General features: G+C 51.9%; 1 protein-coding gene across 2 annotated transcripts; it reads left to right on the top strand.

Moving 5' to 3' along the window:
- The first annotated feature begins 11,830 nt into the window (after positions 1-11,830).
- Positions 11,831-21,120, top strand: C5AR1 (complement C5a receptor 1). 2 transcript variants are annotated; one of them, XM_042969373.1, is made up of 3 exons: positions 11,897-11,917; positions 12,194-12,296; positions 19,710-21,120. In XM_042969373.1, the coding sequence occupies exon 3, from the start codon at positions 19,770-19,772 to the stop codon at positions 20,760-20,762; it is 993 nt and encodes a 330-aa protein (XP_042825307.1). In that variant the 5' UTR covers positions 11,897-11,917; positions 12,194-12,296; positions 19,710-19,769; the 3' UTR covers positions 20,763-21,120. The 2 variants fall into 2 exon arrangements, with proteins under 2 accessions (XP_007074167.1, XP_042825307.1); XM_007074105.3 differs by lacking the exon at positions 12,194-12,296 and having other exon boundaries at positions 11,831-11,917.
- The last annotated feature ends 874 nt before the right edge of the window (positions 21,121-21,994 follow it).

Below are 21,994 nucleotides of genomic sequence, written 5' to 3'. Positions count from 1 at the left end.
TCTAGTAGTAATGGCAGAGGTGTGAGCCCAACTGTCATGGTGCATCTCAAGCCTCTGTGGTCTGTGTGCCTTCATCCCACTGGCCAAGCAAGTTGCACAGCCTCTTGCTATAAAGGGGTGGGAGACACATTCCTTCCAAGGAGATGAGGCGGACGGATCGAAGGCTTGTGAAGGGTTGCCGGATCTGCACGGGTGGTCATGTCCCATGTCCCACGTCGCCATAGGATGAGAGGGTGGACGGGGGGTGGGTGAGGTGACCTGGGCGCTGGGCTCAAACCTGAAACTGGGAATCAAAGGATGGCCATGCGGGCAGGGAGGGTATAAAAGGCATAAATGTTCACATTGTGCCCTAGAGGCTGAGGAGTAATTTACAGAGCAACAACTGTGTGTGTGTTGGGGGGGGGGGTGTGTAGGTGGGAAGCTGATAGCCATGTGATCTGACTCTAACCTGCGCCCCATGTCACTGCTGGCTTTGCTTCTCAGCCCAAACCATATGGAGAGCCCGAGCGTAGGCTGTCTGGTTGAAAATCCCAGCTATGCCCCCACTCGACGGCCAGAATCGACAGCCAACCATGCGAGCGGGTCACCTGGCACATCCGGCCCGGTTGGGCCTTCAGATGAGCACAGCTCCAGCCGATCTCAAGAGGCTCCAAGTGAGAAGTGCCTGGAAGTCCATCCACAGGACCATGAGAGAGGATACCGGTTGGAGGCCAATTTTTTGTTTGTTTGTTTCACTTGTGACACTAATGGACAACTGTGAGCCTATTCTTTTATTATGATGATGATTATTAAAAAGTTTTTTTAATGTTTATTTATTTTTGAGAGACAGAGAGATAGAGCATGAGTCGGGGAGGGGCGGAGAGAGAGAGGGAGACCCAGAATCCGAAGCAGGTTCCGGGCTCCGAGCCATCAGCACAGAGCCCGACGCGGGGCTCGAACCCACGAACCGCGAGCTCATGACCTGAGCCGAAGTCGGACGCTCAACCCACTGAGCTCCCTAGGGGCCCCAACCCCTTCTCTTTCAGAGCAATGCTCAGAGCCTGAGAGAGCTCTTTGTTGCCTGTCCCCGCTGTCCCAGGAGGCCTGGGGCTCAGGACTGGGGGGGACTGAAAAGTGTCCTTGCTGGCAGGGGACAGAAGCAGCGTAGAACACTTAGGAAGTGCTTGCCCTGAGCCTGATAAGGACCGAGAGGAGAGTGTTTCATGTTCTCTGTTTTCTGCTTGATTACGTGCTGACGCCCTCACTTCGCTGTGATAAAAATAAACAAATGTAGTTTTGTTTTTTTTTTTAATTTTTTTTCAATGTTTTTTATTTATTTTTGGGACAGAGAGAGACAGAGCATGAACGGGGGAGGGGCAGAGAGAGAGGGAGACACAGAATCCGAAGCAGGCTCCAGGCTCCGAGCCATCAGCCCAGAGCCTGACGCGGGGCTTGAACTCACGGACGCGAGATCGTGACCTGGCTGAAGTCGGACGATTAACCGACTGCGCCACCTAGGCGCCCCAACAAATGTGGTTTTTATCCAGAAAGAAGAGGTGGCTTGTCATTCTGGTAACTCTTAAGGCAGACTGTCAGGCAGGGGACACGGGCAGGGATGCTGAGAGAGAGGGAAGCGACAGAGGGGACAGTGAGGGTGGGGGGGGTGGGCGGTGGAACCTGAGCCGGCACTGAGACATCTGGGGAAGGAGGTGTGGCAACTTGGGAGTCGGGGAGGGGGGGTGTCTCTGAGGCCGAATGTGAAAGAGAAACGGAGGCACAAAGAGACGTCGAGAGATGCAGAGATGGAAACAGGGAGACAAATGCAGGGAGAGAAGTCCCGAGAGAGAGACAGAACCCTTGGGAGGTTGGGAAGGACGGGGACTGTGAGGTTGAGGGAGGGGGGGAGGAAAAGAGGGAGAGACAGAGTGAAGAAGAGACAGAGGGAGCCGAACATGCCAAGAGAGAGGAGGAAGGACAGGGACACCTGAGCGGCTCAGTCAGTTGAGTGTCCAACTCTTTTTTTTTTCAAAATATTTAATGTTTATTTATTTTTGAGCAAGAAAGAGAGACAGAACGTGAGCGGGGGAGGGGCAGAGAGAGAGGGAGACACAGAATCCAAAGCAGGCTCCGGGCTGTCAGCACAGAGCCCCAACGCGGGGCTCGAACGCACGAACCGTGAGATCGTGACCTGAGCCGAAGTCGGACACTCAACCGACTGAGCCACCCAGGCGCCCCTGAGCGTCCGACTCTTGATCTCGGCTCAGGTTCTGACGAATCTCATGGTTCATGGGATCGAGCCCCATGTTGGGCTCCACACTGACAGCACGGAGCCTGGTTGGGATTCTCTCTGTCTCTCTCTCTGCCCCTCCCCCACTCTCTAAAAATAGATAAATAAACATTAAAAAAAAAAAATAAGGAGGCAGGACCGATGACCCATCTGAGGAGATGAAGTTGAAGGGCTTGAGTTACCTTGAAAGCATCTCAGAGACACCGAGAGAGAGAAGGACAGAGGGGGTGGAGAGTCCCCCAAAGGCTGGGTGATGGGGGGACAGAGAGAGATGGGGAGGAGCCACACTGACAGGCCATGGCACCGAGCGGGGAAGACGGGGACACAGTGGACGCGGGGATGGAGAGAAGGAAACGCTGAAGTTCGGGGCGACTGAAGGAGGAGGAAACGCAACAAGAAGAGAGCGGATAAAGATTCTTTGCTTTGTTTAAATTTTAGAGAGAGAGTGAGTGTGAGCGGGGGAGGGGCAGAGGGCAGAGAGAGGGAGAGAGAGCATTCCAAGCGGGCTCCACGCTCCGCACGGAGCCTGCCATGGGGCTCGATCCCACAACCCCGGGATCACGACCTGAGTCAAAAATCAAGAGTCGGGCGCTCAACCCAGTGAGCCACCCAGGCGCCCCAAGAGGGGACAACGTTTCTGAGAAAGGGACAGGAAGGTGGTGTGCAATTAGATAGGGGGAGAGGCAAACTGAGAACTGGGAAGCGTGGGGTGTGGTCATCAAATGGACAGCTGGAGGCGGGTGGTATCTGGGTTTGGGAAGTGGAAAGACAGCCAAAGATGGAAACCAATGGACCCTCTGGAAAATTCCGAGAGGCGCGGTTGCTGAGAAGCACCCAGACAGGTGCGTCTGTCGCACGTCCCCAAGACGACTTTCATGTTTCGCGACTCACCAGAAGGGCTCACGGAACCCAGAAGAGCTGTTAGAATCACACTCGTGATTTATCGGGGCGAAAGGAGAGAGATTAACGTCAGCCGAGGGGAAAGGTGGGCACGCGGCCTCCGGGAGAGACCAGGCCTGAGCTTCCGGTTGTCTGTCCCCACGGAGTCGTATGGAGAGCGGTCGCTTTTCCTAGCGAGGTCACGCGGCCGCACACCTGGAGCCTTTGCCAACCAGGGAGGCTCCCCTGAGCCTTGGTGTCCAGGGTTTTTGTTGGAGGGGGTCAGTTCCAGGGGCATGGAGACCCCGGGGCATTTTTCTGCCTCTCCCACCCAACAGTGGGATACAGCTTTGCAAGAAAAAGGAATTGGATACGGAACATTACACCGCGTGAAAGACACGGGGCAAGGGAAAGCACCTCCTACCTTACCCTTCCACTTACGCGAAATTCTAGGAAATTCAAACCGATCTGTTAAGACAGAAGGCAGATCAGTGGTTTCCTGAGGGCAGAGGGTAGAGGGAGGGCTCGGTTACAAAGAACCGCAAAGAACCTTCTGGGCACTATGGAAATGTTTGCTAACTTGCTTGTGACGGGGGTGTCGCCTTCCTACCTCGTTCTCGATACGTGCTGCGTGTGGCACATCGATCATACTTTAATAAAGTCGTGAAAAATAGCACATAGGAACTCAGTGGTACACGTACTGGATTTAACAGGAGACTCGGTGTCTTCAGTTTTGCATCCTAAGCTTCACTCAGTTGCCACAAGCATTATAGTCATTTCAAAAGCTTTATTATGGGGGCCCCTGGGCGGCTCAGTCGGTTGAGCGTCCGACTTCGGCTCAGGTCCCGGAGCTCATTGCTTGTGAGTTCGAGCCCCGCGTCGGGCTCTCTGCTCACCGCTCGGAGCCTGGAGCCTGCTTCGGGTTCTGTCTCTATCTCTCTGCCCCTCCCCTGCTCGCTGTCTCTCAAATATAAAATAAAACATAAAAAAAACATTTAAGATTTTCTTTGTCTCCCTCTGCCCTTCTCCCCCACGCACACACTCTCTCTCTAAAAAAATAAGAATAATAAAAAGCTTTATTCTACTAAGGCGTTTCCCATTCGGTCATGATATTTTGACAACCACCCTGCGCACTAAACATTCTTCCCCTCGTTTTACAGAAGTGGATGGGATGGGGGCGGGGAGGTCAGAAACATGGCCAGTCACATACAAAGGTTTATCTGACTGCAAAGACCTCCATGAATTCTGAATTCTTTAAAAAAAATTTATTATTTTTTATTTGGTTTTAATGTTGCTTTATTTTTGAGAGAGAGAGAGAGACAGAGCAGGACTGGGGGAGGGGCAGAGAAAGAGGGAGACCCAGAATCCGAAGCAGGCTCCAGGCCCCGAGCGGTCAGCCCAGAGCCCGACGCGGGGCTTGAACCCATGAACCATGAGATCATGACCCGAGCCAAAGTCAGATGCTCAACCGACTGAGCCGGCCAGGTGCCCCTCGAACTGTTACTTATATCCATATAGACCTTAGTTTTTTTCCTTAGGGTTTCTCTCTCTCTGTCCCACATGGAGGCCTTTGGGGACAGCATTTTCAGCTCGCTCACTCATTCTTTAGCTGTATCCGTTCGGCCATTCAACTCACCTATTAAGTTCTTTATTTCAGTAATTATATCGTTCATGTCCCTTGTCTCCAGTTAGGTTCTACTTCATAACTTCCTCTTCTTGCTTCCGATTTTCAATCTCCTCTCTTGGTTCTCCACGGATATTTAGGATGCATGTTTTACATGCCTTATTAGGTCCACTTCATCGGGTAGAGTTTCTTCCAAGCCTGACCGACAGGTTGGAGCCTCCTGGGGATGCCGACAATTTTGCGCTTCAGAAAAGGTGACAATTCAGCGCTCTTTAAACCTGATGGTTTTACACTAGTTTCCTTTGAGCATTGATTTAGAGCTGAGGCAGAGAAACTGATTTCTGTTCGTCAGAAAAAAAACCAAAAAAAAAAAAAAAAAAAAACAGAAAGTGAATTACAGCGTCTGGCCAGAGCAGAGACAATTTCCTGGTTAAAAAAGAAATTGTCAAGGGGCATCCGGGGGGGAGGAGACAGCGCAGGTGCCTCTCCCCGCCTGGGTTCACCCACAGGGGCTGACAGTTTCCGGCACCTGGTCAGCCTCTCAGCTTGGCACGGAGGTGTCTCCTTGTGGCTTTTTTCTGGCATCGCTGGACTGATTTGGACCCCAGGTGCAGCCCCCGAGGTGGGAGGGGTTGGGGCGACCCCGCCTCAAAGGGGGCAGCGAGTGATGACATCAATGCCCACCCCGCCCCCCCCTTCGGTGGGAAGATCCCGAGGTCTGTTCTGCCTGGTTCCTCACAGGGTCCCCAGCAGGATCAAGCCCCGATTGCCCCCAACCGGTGGGCGTTAACACACCCTTTAATGGCCTTTCTCCCTTCTCTGGTCTCTGTTCTGTACTTCCTCACTCCTGCTGCCCGTGATCAACCCCCGCGTAAACTACCTGTCAAATCACCGCTTTGGGGGAAACTCAGGCAAAATTGCGATCGTCTCCAGATCTTGTCCTATTTTCATTTTCTTCATATATATATATATTTAAAATTTTTTAAATTTTTAAATGTGTTTTTTTTTTTTCTTGAGAGAGAGAGAGATAAAGAACAAATGGGAGAGGGACAGAGAGGGAGGGAGACAGAGAATCCGAAGCCGGCTTCAGGCTCCGAGGTGTCAGCACGGAGCCCGATGTGGGGCTCGAACCCATGAACCGGGTGATCATGACCTGAGCCGAAGTCGGATGCTTAACTGACCGAGCCACCCAGGCGCCCCTATTTTTTTCCCCTTCTTCAGACATAGTCTTTTTTTGTGGGGGGTGTGTGTGTGGGGGCGGGGAGGTGCACGGGAAACAGTTTACAATTAGAGAATAATATCAGTTGTTTATTGCCAGGAAAACAGCTCCGCCTTCATATCAGATTTTCAGCTGATTGCAAATGTGTGCCCCCCCCCCCTTCCCACAAGGGGCACCTGGCTGGCTGGGTTGGAGGAGTGGGCGATTCTTGATCTCAGGGTTGTGAGATCGAGTCTCATGTCGAGTGGAGAGGTTACTTAAAAATAAACAAACTTAAGACAAAGCGCGTGCACCCGTGACCGAACACAGACCCGACAAAGGGCAAGGCTTAAAACACCTCCACAGGGCGACGGCCCGGCCGGAGGGAGGGCAGAACAGGAAACTTGACCAGTTTTCCCCCATGAGGCTTCAGTCCAGCACTTGGTGTACTTTGGGGAGTAAGGGGATTAAAATTGGTTGTAAAGATAGATAACCGGGGCGCCTGGGTGGCTCAGTCGGTTGAGCGTCGGCTCAGGTCATGATCTCGGTCGTGGGTTCGAGCCCCGCGTTGGGCTCTGGGGTCTGGGCCGGGAGCCTGCCCGCGATTCTCTCTCTCTGCCCCTCCCCTGCGCACACCCTCTCTCGCTCTCTCTCAAAATAAATAAATAAACATTAACAAAAGACAGGGAGACAAAAGAAGAGAAGAGAGGCCAGGTGAAGACAGAGGCCGAGGCTGGACGCGGCCACAAGAGCCAGGAGTATCTGGAGCCTCCAGAAGCTACAGGAGGCAGGGGTGAATCCTCTCCTGCCCCTACGGGAGGCGAGGCCCTGCCCTGCCCTCACCTCGATTTCAGGCTTCTGACTTCCATGCCAGGGAGACAATAAACTGTTGTCGCTTTAAGCCACCCAGTTGGCGGTCGTTCGTGGCAACAGAAAATGAATGCAGCGGGTTTCTTATAAAATTGAAACACACAGGGGCGCCTGGGTGGCTCAGTTGGTTGGGCAACCCACTTCGGCTCAGGTCATGATCTCACGGTTTGTGGGTTCGAGCCCCACATCGGGCTCTGTGCCGACAGCTCAGAGCCCGGAGCCTGCTTCGGATTCCGTGTCTCCCCCTCTGTCTACCCCTCCCCTGCTCATGCTCTGTGTCTCTCTGTCTCTCAATAATAAACAAACGTTAAAAAATTAAAAATCAAATCAAATCAAATCAAATCAAAATACACATTAACCACATCACCCAGCAGTCCGGCTCCTAGCTCCCCGGACACCCTGCAGCAGTGAAACCTTTTAAAGATTTTATTTGTCCTCAGTCTCTCCGCCCCATGCGGGGCTCGAACTCACCACCCTGAGATCAAGAGTCGTGGGAGGATGGAGTGCCACTCAGCAATTAAAGGGGACTTCTGCGACCCACACAGCGACAGGGATGAATTGTAAACGTATGAGGCTGAGGGGGAGAAGTCAGATTCAGAAAGCTGCCTATAGTATGATTCCGTTTATAGGACATTCTGGAAAAGGCCAATCTGGCGACGAGACTAGCGCGGCGTTGCCAGGGGTTACAGGTGGGGGAGGGGCTGGCTGCAAAGAGGCCCCTGAGGGAATTTTCTGGGGTGGGGGGCGGGGGACGAGACTGTTCCGGGTCTCATTTGCGGTGGTGGTTACCCCACTGGGTGTTTTTTGTCAACACTCGCAGGACGGCACGCCCCCAAAAATGGGTTTTGTCCTATTGGGTTCAAAATAAATTAATAAACAATTTAAAAAATCTTAAAACCGGCATTTTAGGATCAGAGATACCCATTCGCTTTGTATCCGTGCATTTTTATTTATTAAAAAATATTTTCGAATGTTTATTAATTTTTGAGAGAGAGAGAGAGAGAGAGCGAGCGAGTGTGAGTGGGGGAGGGGCAGAGAGAGAAGGAGACGCAGAATCTGAAGCAGGTTCCAGGCTCTGAGCCGTCAGCACAGGGCCCCACGCGGGGCTCGAACTCGCGAACCGCGAGATCATGACCTGAGCCCCCCCAGGCGCCCCTGTTGTTGTTCTTGCTGGTGTTTTCCACCGAGAAGAGGCCTTCTGCCTGATGTGCCCTCCAGCTGCTTTCTCCCAGCTTCCCCTTGGTACTTCCTGTCACCATCTGGTTTCCAGGTTCAGCCGGGGCTGGAAGTTCCCGAAGTCCGTCTGACCAGGGTTAGAAGGTTGTGTGGGCCCAACCACTGCTGGGGCTGGGCCCCCCACATCCTGCCTCAGAAGATCCTGTGGCCACCGCTGAGGACCCCCAGTACACAAGGCCAGCATCTGTCTGGCTCTGGGCTTCCTGTGACAGCTAGCAGGGTGGTGGCTGGCCACCAGTGGCTGTTGTCCGTGGTGTGGTGGCTGCAGCCCCATGCTCGGCCCGGCCAGCTTCAGATGGGTAGCAGGAAATGCGGATTCAAAGTAACATGGGATTTAAAAATTGTTTTAAAGATTTTATTTTATTTTTTTATTAACAAAAACAATTTTTTTTAACATTTCTTTATTCTTGAGAGACAGAGAGCAGGCAGGGGAGGGGCAGAGAGAGAGGGAGACACAGAATCCCAAGCAGGCTCCAGGCTCTGAGCCATCAGCACAGAGCCCGACGCGGGACTCAAACCCACAAACTGTGAGATCGTGACCTGAGCTGAAGTCGGATCCTTAACTGACTAAGCCACCCAGGCACCCTGGCCCATTTTTCTATTGGGTTGTGTTTTTTGTTTTTTTTTTTTTTTTTTTTTTTTATTATTATGTCTGAGGGTGCTCACTGTGGTCTGAACAAAAGCGTCAGAAACCACCTAATCCCAATAGGCAAATGATTAAGTAAACAGATTTCAAGCCAAGAATGGATTTATTAAGCTGTTGAAAGGGGGGAAAATAGGTGCTTTCAAATGTAGTCACAGAAACATTATTCAGAAAGCAAAAGTGATGGGGCGCCTCAGGTCATGATCTCACAGTCATGGGATCAAGCCCCGCGCTCCGCTCGGCCTGCTTGGGATTTTCTCTCTCCCTCTCTCTCTGCCCCTCTCCTGCTCACTTTCTCTCTCTCAAAATAAATAAAAGAAAAAATTGCGACAAAAGCACTTTATTGGAACAGTTGATGACATTTGAACATGAACTGCAGATTACATCAGTACTATATTTCCTACTCGCTCTGTGGTAAAGAGGCATGGGGTTTCTAGCTCACTCTCTAGTGACTCAGAGAAAAGTGCTAAGATATATATCTATATATATCTATATCTACACACACACACACAGAACCTTTGTATCAGGTTCCCATGGCTTGCCAGCTCCCACAATTCCAGGAACCAATTTCTTTTTTATTTTATTTTATTTTATTTTATTTTATTTTATTTTATTTTTTACATTTTTATTTCTTTTTGAGAGACACAGAGAGACAGAGAGACAGAACACAAGTGGGGGAGGGGCAGAGAGAGAACGAGATACAGAATCCGAAGCAGGCCCCAGGCTCTGAGCTGTCAGCCCGGGCCTGACGTGGGGCTTGAACCCACAAACCGCGAGCTCGTGACCTGAACGGAAGTCAGATGCTCAACCCACTGGGCCACCAGGCGCTCCTCCAGGAACCAATTTCTTAAGACAAATATCCCTTTCTTCCTCCTTCCTTGCCTCACTCTCTCTCTCCCTCCCCTCCCCCCTGTTTCTTTATCCTGTTTTAAAAAATTTATTCCGAGAGAGAGAGAGGGGGAGGGGCAGAGACAGAGAGAGAGAGAGAGAGAGAGAGAGAGAGAATCCCAAGCAGGCTCTTCACTGCCGGCGCGGAGCCGGATGCGGGGCTCGAACTCGTGAACCGGTGGGATCACCACCTGAGTCAAAATCAAGAGTCAGACGCTTCACCCACGGAGCCCCCCCAGGCGCTCCTATCCTATTCTTTTGGAAGATTTTATTCTTTTTTTTTTTTTTAAGCCATGTGTACACCCAACATGGGCTCAAGCTTACAACCCGGAGGCCAAGAGTCATATGCTCTAGTGACTGAGCCAGCCAGGCGCCCCCTCTTTGTCCTATTGGTCCTATTTTTTCTAGAGAACCCTGATTGATTACCTGCCGCGCCCCCCCCACCCCCCCCCCCCAGGCATATAGCATATAGTGGGCGCATATTAAAGAAAGCACAGCACAGGGGGCAAACGCAACGGTGCGTGAATCTGGGCGAAAGCCACCCGGGAGTTACTTGTATTCTCCTTGCCACTTCCACTTAAGTAGGAAATTACATCAAAATCAGCAGTTGCAAAAAAAAAAAAAAAAAAAAAAAAAAAATTCTGAGAAGTTCATAACTTCACCAAGGGTCTAGGGCACAGAACCCACGGGTGCGCCTGGGTGGTCCATCCGTTGAGCAACCGACTTCCGCTCTGACCTGATCTCCCTGGTTGGTTCCTGGGGTCCAGCCCCGCCTCAGGCTCTGTGCTGACTGTGCAGAGCCTGCTTGGGACTGTCTTGCTCTCTGCCCCTCCCCTGCTCCCTCTCGCTCTTAAAAAAAAACAAACATAAAAAAAAAAAGAAAAGAAAAAGACGAGAAAACGTTAAGAACTCGTGCTTTAAGGCAATACGCAGATTTGGTCCAAAATTCTAAAAAAAAAAAAAAAAAAAAAAAGGGGGGGGGCGTGGCCTGGCTTTCGGAGTCTCTCCCAGCTCAAGCGCCCCCTTGAGGTCAGGGTCAGTATGACAGCACCTCCTCCCTACCTGCGCCAAATCCTCAGAAAGCGACTGTCCAAGTCCTTGCTGAGCGCCCCTGGACCACACCCGTGGCTTCGTGTAGGGGCACTAACACCCGACATCGTGCACCCTCGTGTGGGTCCCCAAACACAAATACCACACTTGTAACAGCCTGGGGGGACGCACTCCGAACTCTGTAGGGGCTTCGGCAGCATGGCGGTGGAGATGGGTCAAAAAAAATCTTTTTTTTTTTCCGATTTTTCTTTTGGTAGGGGTGGTGCATTTCTGTTTAACTGTCTTTAATTTTGAGAGAGAGAGAGAGAGCGAGTGGGGGAGGGACAGAGAGAGAGGGAGACAGAAACGGAAGCAGGCTCCAGGCTGTGAGCGGTCAGCACAGAGCCCCACGCGGGGCTCGAACCTACGAGCCTGCGAGATCATGACCTGAGCTGAAGTCCCGGCTGCTTAACCGACTGAGCCACCCAGGCGCCCCTCCTTTCTTTTCTAAGTAACCTCTGACTAACCTGGGGCTCGAATTCACAACCCTGAGATCTAAACTCATGGGCTCTCCCCACCGAGCCAGCCAGGCGCCCCCATTTCTGTGGTTCTAAGCCGCTCAGTTTCTGGCATTTTGTTACAGCAGCCGCTACAAGAGACCAACTAGGGTCCTTCCTCACCCCAGGCTCCCACGTGTCTCTGGGAGAACCCAGAAAGAAGCCGGAAACGATGGCTGTGCTCAGGGGGTGCCAACTTCAAAAGGCCAGGCAGGAGGGTTTAACAGCCGGGCCACCTCCACGGACCTCTCTGGGCCTCAAAGCAACCTGGCTGGGAGGCTGGGGCTCACTCACGATCCCTGCTCCCCAGGATCCCAGGGGGATTTGATCCAGTTGGATCTCTGAGCTTTTCTGCACCTTCCCCGAGGCCCTAGAAGGTCCCACATGGGGAAACCAAGGCCAAGAGAGGGGCTGAGCCTAGATCTGGGTGGAGGGTGGAGGGGTCTCTTCTCTCTGGGTTCCACCCTCGTCAGGCCAGGAATTTCCTCAGTTTTGTGAGCCCAGCCTCCCTCCTCTGGCTGGAAGGAGGTGTTCAGAGCTCTCTGGGTAATGCCCCACGGAAGCTGCCCCAGTTGGGGTGCCCAGTGCGCAGACCAATGAGAACCCCAGAGGGGAAAGACTGGTCATTTCCTTTCTGCTGTTTGCACCCTCCCTTGGGGCTTAAAAACCACAGTCTGTGGGCAGGACGCACCTTCGATCAGCGGGGAGCCCGGGAGACCCGAATATGGTGAGTCCCCCCCAGCAGGATCATGGGGTTCAGGAACCGTCTCCCTTCTCTGTCTCCTTGCTGGGTCTCTCTCTCTCTCCCCACCTCTCCCCATCTCGCTGCCTCTGCCTCTCTCTGTTCTCCGTCTCCTCCCTTCTCCCCTGACCCGCATCTCAAGACTCTCCAGGGCTGGGAAACAGCTAAAAAGTAAGATCATCAAGGGATTATCCCCGGGTCCTCGGGGCTGGGATCAGAAAGGTCCCTGGGGCAGGAAATCTGAGTGTTGGATCTGGCTAGATGACATCTTCCTCAAGTGGAGAGATCCAGGAGGGGTCTTTCTGGCGGCAGGAATGGCAGGAGCAAACCCTGGGAGGCTGCAAAGAACCAGCTCGGAAGCAAGGTAGTTACTCACCCGGACTTTCAGATGTTCTGAATTGTAGAGACGGGGAAACTGAGGCCCAGGCAGGAGCAGAGGTGGCCCGGGTGCTTCATGGGTGGGTGGCAGACCCAGGCTGTCCCATGGGTTCTGTGAGTGTCAAAGGAAGCCGGTCTCCAGGCTCTGGGAGGGCTCCCGCCTCCCCTGCCCCCCACCCCCCTGTGCCCCCAGGGCTGGGTCTCCAGAGAGGCAGGGCTGTGATTTAGTACCTGCCTTGGTAGAGGTTCTGGTCTTGCTTCATCTGGGTGAAAGAGGAAACGGAAGACACATTAGCTGACCAAGGAGGGGCTTGGCATTGCCTCACCCCACTTTTGAGACCTGGCTGGGGCCAACAGGACTTTGCGAAGCGGACCGACCTTTGGCTTCGGCTTCTTCTTGCCGCAAAAAGGTCCCAAATACCAAAGCGCATTCAGTGAAAAGTCACTCTGCCCGCCCAGCCCAGAGCCTCAGACTCCTTGTCACGCTGTGTTGGATCCTTCCAGAAACAGTCTACAGGTGCTCAAGAACAGAGGTGTAGGGAATAGAGTAGGGGGTAGTTTGACATGGGGGTCGAGTTGAAATAAGCTTCACGTTCTGTCTCTTCTGTGTAATAGACGAGGAGACTCCTCTTTCTTGGGCTTCCTTCTCTTTACCTTGAAGATGGGGAGAACAATCCGACGATCCTACAGAACTAGAACCTACGCCACAGGATCACTGAAAGAACTAAATGATACACGGAAAGAAAGCTCTTACGTGCATGGTATACAGTAGGCGCTCACTGCATGTGGCACGTCTGTCGTTCCTTCCCCCTGCAAACAGACGTACGTTCTGCGCATTGGCCTACAGCTTGCTTTTTTCCCCTAGAGTAACGTATAGTATTAGTAACCGGTATTTATTGAGCGCTTACTGTATGCCAGGCCCTGTGCTATGCACTTTACATTTATATCGAGGAGGAAGATACAGTTATCATCCGTGTATATTTCAAGGGATTCGTCCTTTCCTTTTGTCAGCTGTGTGATAATCTCCTGGGAGGGTCTCTCCCCTGTCAATAGAGATTTAGGTTGTTTCCCATGTTTTGTCTTTATTTTTTTTTAATTAAGTTTATTTATTTATTTTGAGAGAGAGAGGGAGAGAGAGAGAGAGAGAGGCAGGAAAGAGCAGAGAGAAAGGGAGGGAGAGAGAATCCCAAGCAGGCTCCACACTGTCAGCACGGAGCCCGATGTGGGGCTTGAACTCATGAACCGTGAGACAATGACCCGAGCCCAGATCAAGAGTCGGTCGCTTAACTGACTGAGTCACCCAGGCGCCCGTGTCTTTATTTTTTATTTATTTTTTTTTTTTATTTTTTTTTTTTTAATTTTTTTTTTCAACGTTTTTTTTTATTTATTTTTGGGACAGAGAGAGACAGAGCATGAACGGGGGAGGGGCAGAGAGAGAGGGAGACACAGAATCGGAAACAGGCTCCAGGCTCCGAGCCATCAGCCCAGAGCCTGACGCGGGACTCGAACTCACGGACCGCGAGATCGTGACCTGGCTGAAGTCGGACGCTTAACCGACTGCGCCACCCAGGCGCCCCACCGTGTCTTTATTTTTTAAATTCAATGTTATTAGCGGCGCCTGGGTGGCTCAGTCGGTTGAGCGGCCACTTTGGCTCAGGTCATGATCTCACGGTCCGTGAGTTCGAGCCCCGCGTCGGGCTCTGTGCTGACAGCTCCGAGCCTGGAGCCTGCTTCTGATTCTGTGTTTCCCTCTCTCTGACCCTCCCCCGTTCATACTCTGTCCTCTCTCTGTCTCAAAAATAAATAAACGTTAAAAAATTAAAAAAAAAAAATAAAATAAATTCAATGTTATTAAAAAAAATTATTTAGGGGCGCCTGGGTGGCTCGGTCGGTTGCGCGTCTGACTTTGGCTCAGGTCATGGTCTCACGGTTCGTGGATTCAAGCCCCGCGGGGGGCTCTGTGCTGACCGCTCAGAGCCTGGAGCCTGCTTCGGCTTCTGGGGTCCCCCTCTCTCTCTGCCCCTCCCCTGCTCACACTCTGTGTCTCTCTGTCTCTCAAAAATGAATACACGTTAATAATTTTTAAAAAATATATGAATTTTTTTTTTTATTGCAATCTCCACCCCCAACGCGGGGCTTGAACTCACGACCCCGTGATCAAGAGTCGCACACCCTACCGACTGAGCCAGCCAGACACCCCCGCTATGTTTTGTCTTTGAAACCAAAGTTACATCTTTGGACCCAAGTCTGGGTGTCCAGAACTGCAGATGCTAAGTCCGTGGGCAATTTCTCTTTTAACAGACATTGCCAAAAGGCACACCAACCTAGACTTTCCCTCTGCCGTGCATCAGAGCGTCTTTCTTCCTGCCCCAGCGCCCTCTGCCCCCCCATCTGCACGGTTGCATCAGACTTTCTTTTGTGTGTGCGTGTGGTCCACATTAAAAAAAATTTTTTTTAATTTTATTTTTAATTTTTAAAAATGTACATCCAAATTAGTTAGCATAGAGTGCAACATTGATTTCGGGAGTAGGTTCCTTAATGCCCCTCCCCCATTTAGCCCCTCCCGCCTCCCCCAACCCCTCCCGGAACCCTCGGTTTGTTCTCCAGATTTATGAGTCTCTTCTGTTTGGTCCCCCTCCCTGTTTTTATATTATTTTTGCTTCCCTTCCCTTATGTTCATCTGTCTTGTCTCTTAAAGTCCTCATAGGAGTGAAGTCATGATATTTGTCTCTCTGTGGCTAATTTCACTTAGCACGATACCCTCCAGTTCCATCCACGTAGTTGCCAATGGCAAGATTTCATTCTTTTTGATTGCCGAGTAATACTCCATTGCATATATATCCCGCATCTTCTTTATCCGTTCATCCATCGAGGGACATCTGGGCTCTTTCCAGACTTTGGCTCTTGTCGATAGCGCTGCTATAAACACGGGGGTGCGTGTGTCCCTTGGAAACGGCACCCCTGTATCCCTTGGATAAATGCCTAGTCGTGCAATGGCTGGGTCGTAGGGTCGTTCTATTTTTAGTTTTTTGAGGAGCCTCCGTACTGTTTTCCAGAGTGGCTGCACCAGCTTGCATTCCCAGAGAAGATTTTTGTATTTTTTTTTTTAATTTTGTTTTGATTGTTTACTTATTTTTGAGAGAGAGAGAGAGAAAGCCAGAGCACGAGCAGGGAGGGGCAGAGAGAGAGGGAGGCCCAGAATCCGAAGCAGCTTCCAGGCTCTGAGCTGTCAGCACAGGGCCTGACGCGGGGCTCAAACCCACAAACCGCGCAGGATCATGACCTGAGCCGAAGTCGGACGCTTAACCGACTGAGCCACCCAGGCGCCCCCATATTTTTAAGCAATCTTTACACCCAACGTGGGGCTTGAACCCACGACCCCGAGATCCAGAGGTGCAGGCTCCATCAACTGAGCCAGCCAGGCGCCTCCGGTCCCGGGTTTTACACATCACCCTAGCTCTTGGAGCGCCTTCCACATCAGAGCGTAAACTCCTCATTCTTTGGGAGAGTGGCCCAGATGTGTTCTGTGGGCCGGGATGCGCCATCATTAACCCAGCCCCTTCCCTCTTGCTGGACCCTCTGGTGACTTCCCATCTTTGTAGGGGTGCTGCAGGGGCAAAGCTTTTCCCAGCCACTGGTCCTGGCAGGGTCCTGGAAGCCTCAGGGTGTTCGAATCAGCACTTTCTTTTTTTTTTTTTTCCCTGGCCTTATGAAATCAGCAAAAGGAAAAGGGCCCCTGGTGAGCTCACGTCTGTCATGACCATCCGGAAGGCACTTTGTCAGCTGAGGAGCAGGGAGTGGGGGCGTGTAGGGACGCTCCCTTTTCGGAGTCTGAGTCACTGTGTAGCCAAGGAGGCCCGGGAGCTGTGGAACCAGAAGCACAAAAGCTACTAGCTTTGAATGCTGCATCCAAAGGGAACACTCACAACGAGTTTAACCACCTGCTAAAGGTGCCCTACAGCCTCCTGCTAGGCCTGGCATTAACCCTTTAGTTAAACTGGAGCTTGGGGATAGGGGTGGGGGAGTGGAGGGAGGAGGGGGCTGGGTGGGCCCCAGAAGGAAATGGGAAGAAGGGGTGTGGGAGGGGGGGATGGTAAGGGGAAGGCTCCCGCAGGGGCTATTTACCAATAGAAATATTGCAACAAGTTGAGCTTTCTATTTTGAAATGTTTTCACCCTTACGGAAAAACGGTAAGAGCGATACGAAGAACTCCCATAATGCTCTTCACCCAGATTCTCCGGATTTGCTTTATCAGTCAATCATCTGTCTATCATCTGTTTATCTATCATCTTTTTTCCCCCCTGAACATTTGAGAGTAAGTTGTAGGCATCACACCCTTTGGCTCTTAAATACCTTGGTGTTTATTTCTTCTTCTTCTTCTTCTTCTTCTTATTATTATTATTATTATTTTCTTAATGTTTTTATTTATATTTGAGAGAGAGACAGAGCGCGGCAAGCACGGGAGGGGCAGAGAGAGAGGGAGACACAGAATCCGAAACAGGCTCCAGGCTCCGAGCTGTCAGCACAGAGCCCGACGCGGGGCTCGAGCACACAGACAGTGAGATCATGACCTGAGCCCAAGTCGGATGCTCAACTGACCCAGCCACCCAGGCGCCCCTCCCCCTCGGTTTTTAAAAACATAAACACAATACCACATCACCCTCAATAAAATTAGCACCGATTCCTTACTATCGTCAAACACTCCATTTTTACATTTCCCACATTATCTCAAAAATGTCTGATTTTCCGCTTGATTATTCCGCTCCAAATCCAAACAATGTCTCCATATTACCTTTGCTTGAGATGCCTCTAAATCTCCTTTAATCCATGACATTTCTTCGTCTTCTCTCTCTGTCTTTTTTTTCTTTTTTACAGTGTCATTTATTTGTGGGAGGAAGCAGACCGTACCATTTGTCCTGTAGAGTTTTGTGCGGTCTGCTTGGGCTGATCTTGTCCCTGTGGCGTTATCATGTTCCTCCGTCCCCTGCTTTTCCTGTGGACTGGTCGTTCTTGATCTAGAACCTTGATTGGAGCCCCATTCATTTATTGGGCCAGAATCACTTCACAGGCGGTGCTGTGTCCTTTCTAATGCGTCACATCAGATAGAACAGGATGTCCAATTGTCTGTCTTCTCTGGATGAGCCACCCAGGCGCCCCTCTTAGATTTTTTTTCCTAAAGGAAGACTTTGCTACATCAACTCTTTATTTCCCTGAAATATATATACCCTGTGCAGAAATGGCAGGATAAATGCTTGATTTGTTTCTTTTCCAGAATAAAAAGGTGACCAATGGGTTTGCTTGGGTTTCGTTTTTTTTAATGTTTATTTATTTATTTTGAGAGAGAGAGAGAGACAGAGAGAGAGTGGGGGAGGGGTAGAGAGAGAAAGGGAGAGAGACCATCCCAAGCAGGCTTTGCGTCATCAGCACAGAGCTCAGTGGGGGGGTTGATCCTTCCAACTACAAGATCATGACCTGAACTAAAACCAAGAGTCGGACACTTAACTGACTGAGCCACCCAGGTGCCCCTGGGTTTGCTTGTTTTTACGGTCATTTCGAGCTCACAGATCTTTACATAATAATGTGTTTCATTCCATAGCAATTATTATTAGATACTCAAATTGGCTCATCTTTGTTTTTAATGTTTAGTCATTTTTGAGAGAGAGAGAGGGAGAGAGTGCATGAGCAGGGGAGGGGCAGAGAGAGAGAGGAGGACAGAGGATTTGCCGTGGGCTCTTCGCCGACAGCAGAGAGGCCGATGTGGGGCTTGAACTCACAAACCTTGAGCTCATGACCTGAGTGGAAGTTGGACGCTTAACTGACTGAGCCCCCCGGGCGCCCCAAGCCTGGGCCCTTTGAATGGCAGAGGGTCATTAGAGACCATAATCTGGGTGCTAAGGCGCTCTTTGTTCTTGGACACCTATATCTTTCTCTATATCCTTCTGTCCTTCCTCTTGCAAGGCAAAAATCTGTATCTTATTCCTATTTTTTATGCTTCATCTTGCCACCCCCCCCCCCCCCAATATTTTCTCTCTGCTCTGACCCTGAGGTTTTGAAACGACTTAAGCTAATGGTGATAGAAGAGTACGGGTCAACCAGGAAAGAAACCGAGGCACGGAGCAGTAAGGGAACTTCCAAGGGCCCAGGCAGGCTTCAAGCAGGACAGTCGGGATCTGGCTCCTAAGTGCCAGTGCTGAGCTAGCCGGGAACCCGGAGCGAAAGGACACATGTGTGCCCCTCTACCCTTCGCAAAATATCCTCCGGTAGTTTGAACCGAGTAGGACAAATAAACAAAGCTCTGCTCAAATCCCCCCGCCCCCGCCCCACAACAGAAACCACCTCATAAACCCCAGCAGCGTGACTGTCCCTAAAACCCCGGAATTGCCCGATACGTTTACACACCAGTGTCCATTTGCAGACACCCAACTGTCTGGGAAAGCAAACTGTGGTCTGATTGGACGGTTCCCAAGGCACAATCGTGCAAGGGCAGGAAACAAACAAAGACGGCAGCCTGTCTTTATTTACAGTTTGGATGTTTTGCCCCCCCCACTCCCCCATGGATTTGAGGGGGAGGGGCGGGCATTGATTTTGATTCTTTAAAACATCGCATCCACATATTTACCTGGATGACTGAGCGTTGTTGTTTTTTTTTGTTTGTTTTGGTTTTTTTTTTTTTTTTTTTTTTTTTTTTTGATTCCCCCTTTCTCCTTGCTTAAATACCAGGCCAAATCCCTGCCTTCTCGGGGGCGGGGGGGGAGCCACTCGGAGACAGAGCACGGAGCTGTCTTAGTGGGTGCGAGGCAGCAAAAGGGGGTGATGGGCGGCAGTGGGGTAGCCACCTGGGGATATCATCTCAGTTTGTTGACGGCGTTAAAAAGAGCTAACAAGGGGCGCCTGGGTGGCTCAGTCGGTTAAGTGGCCGACTTCGGCTCAGGTCACGATCGCGCGGTCCGTGAGTTCGAGCCCCGCGTCGGGCTCTGTGCTGACCGCTCAGAGCCTGGAGCCTGTTTCAGAGTCTGTGTCTCCCTCTCTCTGACCTTCCCCCGTTCATGCTCTGTCTCTCTCTGTCTCAAAAATAAATAAACATTAAAAAAAATCAATAAAAAAAAATTCAAAAAAGAGCGAACCAGCTGTGTGTCATGGGGTACAGTCCTGTCAGAACGGACAGTGAGCACAACGTTGGCAGCAGGACTAGGTTTTGCCCGCTCGGTTGCCGGATCCTGGGGATGTCCAGGGATTTTAGCAGGAGGCGGCAGGGCGGCAGGTGTAACCCTGTCGCTGGGTCTAGGCCCTCCACATCCCCGTTTCCCTGGGGAGAAACCTGGGGCTCCAAGAAGAGGTGTGATGGGCTCCTGGCCGCATAGCTCTGATGGGCCCTTCTTGCCTCTCTCATCCCACCCAGGACTCCCTGAATTACAGCACCCCTGAGTATCCTGATTATGGCTGGACCGTGGACCCGTACATGCCAGTGGACAAGTCTTCTAGAACCCCCACCCTGTCTGCTCCGAATGTGATTGCCCTGGTAATCTTCGCGGTGGTCTTCCTGGTGGGCGTCCCGGGCAACAGCCTGGTGGTGTGGGTGACGGGCTTCGAGGTCCGGCGAAACATCAACGCCATCTGGTTTCTCAACCTGGCGGTGGCCGACCTCCTGTCCTGCCTGGCGCTGCCCATCTTGTTCACATCCATCGTCCAGCACAGCCACTGGCCCTATGGCGACGTGGCCTGCCGCGTCCTGCCCTCCCTCATCCTGCTCAACATGTACGCCAGCATCTTGCTCCTGGCCACCATCAGCGCCGACCGCTTCCTGCTGGTGTTTAACCCCATCTGGTGCCAGAACTACCGAGGGGCCCACTTGGCCTGGGCGGCCTGCGGCGTGGCCTGGGGCTTGGCCCTGTTGCTGACCATCCCGTCCTTCATGTATCGCGTGGTGCAGGTGGAGGACTTTCCGTTCAAGATGCAGTGCAGCGTGGACTACGGGAGGGACGGTGTCATCACCGAGAGGGTCGTGGCCATCCTGCGGCTGGTGGTGGGCTTCCTGTGGCCGCTGGTCACGCTCGGAATCTGTTACACGTTCCTCCTGATTCGGACGTGGAGCCGCAGCGCCACGCGCTCCGCCAAGACGGTCAAGGTGGTGGCGGCGGTGGTGACCAGCTTCTTTGTGTTCTGGCTGCCCTACCAGGTGACGGGGATAATGCTGGCCCTGTTCCACCCGCGCTCGAGAATCTTCAAGAACGTGTCGGCTTTGGACGCCCTGTGCATCGCCTTCGCTTACGTCAACTGCTGCATAAATCCCGTCATCTACGTGGCGGCGGCTCGGGGCTTCCACGCCCGCTTCCTCAAGTCCCTCCCCGCCAGGCTCCGGAACGTGTTGACCGAGGAGTCCGTGTCCCGGGACAGCAAGTCCTACACCCTCTCCACGGCGGACACCCCAGCCCAGAAGAGCCAGGCGGTGTGAGGGGCGCGCTCCCGGCCGCCCTCTGCTCGGCGCCCCCCGCCTTCCCACCCGTGCGGTGTCTCTGGGCTCACGGTAACCGTGACCTTGGTGAAACCGTGTTCCCGGGAGCAACCCTGCCCCCTCCCGCCAAACAGCTCTCTGTCTGCGCGTGCGCGTGCGCGTGCGCGTGGAGCTTGTGACTAGGACACATTCGATACACAGAAGACAGATGGGAACGTCTCAGCCTTTGCAGAAGAGTGAAGGGCGCCTGCGCGGCTCAGTCGCTTGAGCGTCCAAGTTCGGCTTAGGTTCACGAGCTCCCGGTTCGTGAGTTCGAGCCCCGAGTCGGGCTCTGGGCGGACAGCTCGGAGCCTGGAGCCTGTTTCGGATTCGGTGTCTCCCTCTCTCCCTGCCCCTCCCCTGCTCACGCTCTTTCCCTCTTTCCCCCCCCAGATAAAATAAACATAAAAAAAAAGCCCAACTAAGTGTGTCGATTTAAAGTACAGTAGGTTAAAATGTTACTCAATTGGGTTTTTTGTTGTTTTTTTTTTTTTTTTTTTTTTTTGTAAATGCCTTAAGTAAAAAAGAGGTTAGATGGTCCCGGTCAGAAGCAAGTGTGTGGGAAGCTTGCCGTAAGGGGAGGTTAAGAAACATGGGTTGGGCACCTCCAGGGGGGAAGGAGGTCACGCGGGAATTTGACGTTTTACTTTGTAAACTGCTGTTTGGATTGCATTTCTCAAAATAAATAAAAGAAAAAGAAAAAAGAAAAAAAAAACTCAAGAAACTTTAAATTTTGGTTATCACTGCGGACTCACGTGTAGCTGGCTGTGAGTGATAATATAGAGGGATCTTCTGTGCCCTTGACCTATTTCGCTATGGGAACACCTTGCAAAACATTACAAGATCACGACCAGGATGTCGACACCGATATACTCGAGGTGCAGGATATTTTCGTCACCACCGGATCCCCCATGATGCCCTTTTCCAGCCCCCACCCCCCACCGACTGCCCTCCACCCTCCCAGCGGGGTCTCCGGCCCCTGGCCACCACGGTTTTTCACTCTCATCTTCAATTCGGTCCTTTCCAGGAACGTTGTATCAATGGACTCATTCAGCGTGTAACCTTTTGACTTTTGAAAAAACTAGTCTGCTGCGCTTGAATGATGAACATAGGGGCGCCTGGGTGGCTCTGTGGGTTAAGCGTCTGACTTCCGCTCAGGTCATGATCTCCTAGTTTGTGAGTTCAAGCCCCGC

Source organism: Panthera tigris, chromosome E2 (genome assembly GCF_018350195.1).
Source record: "Panthera tigris isolate Pti1 chromosome E2, P.tigris_Pti1_mat1.1, whole genome shotgun sequence".
Classification (NCBI taxonomy): Eukaryota; Metazoa; Chordata; class Mammalia; order Carnivora; family Felidae; genus Panthera; species Panthera tigris.
The sequence above is the reverse complement of the archived record's forward strand: the minus strand, read 5'-3'. Positions and strand labels throughout refer to the sequence as shown.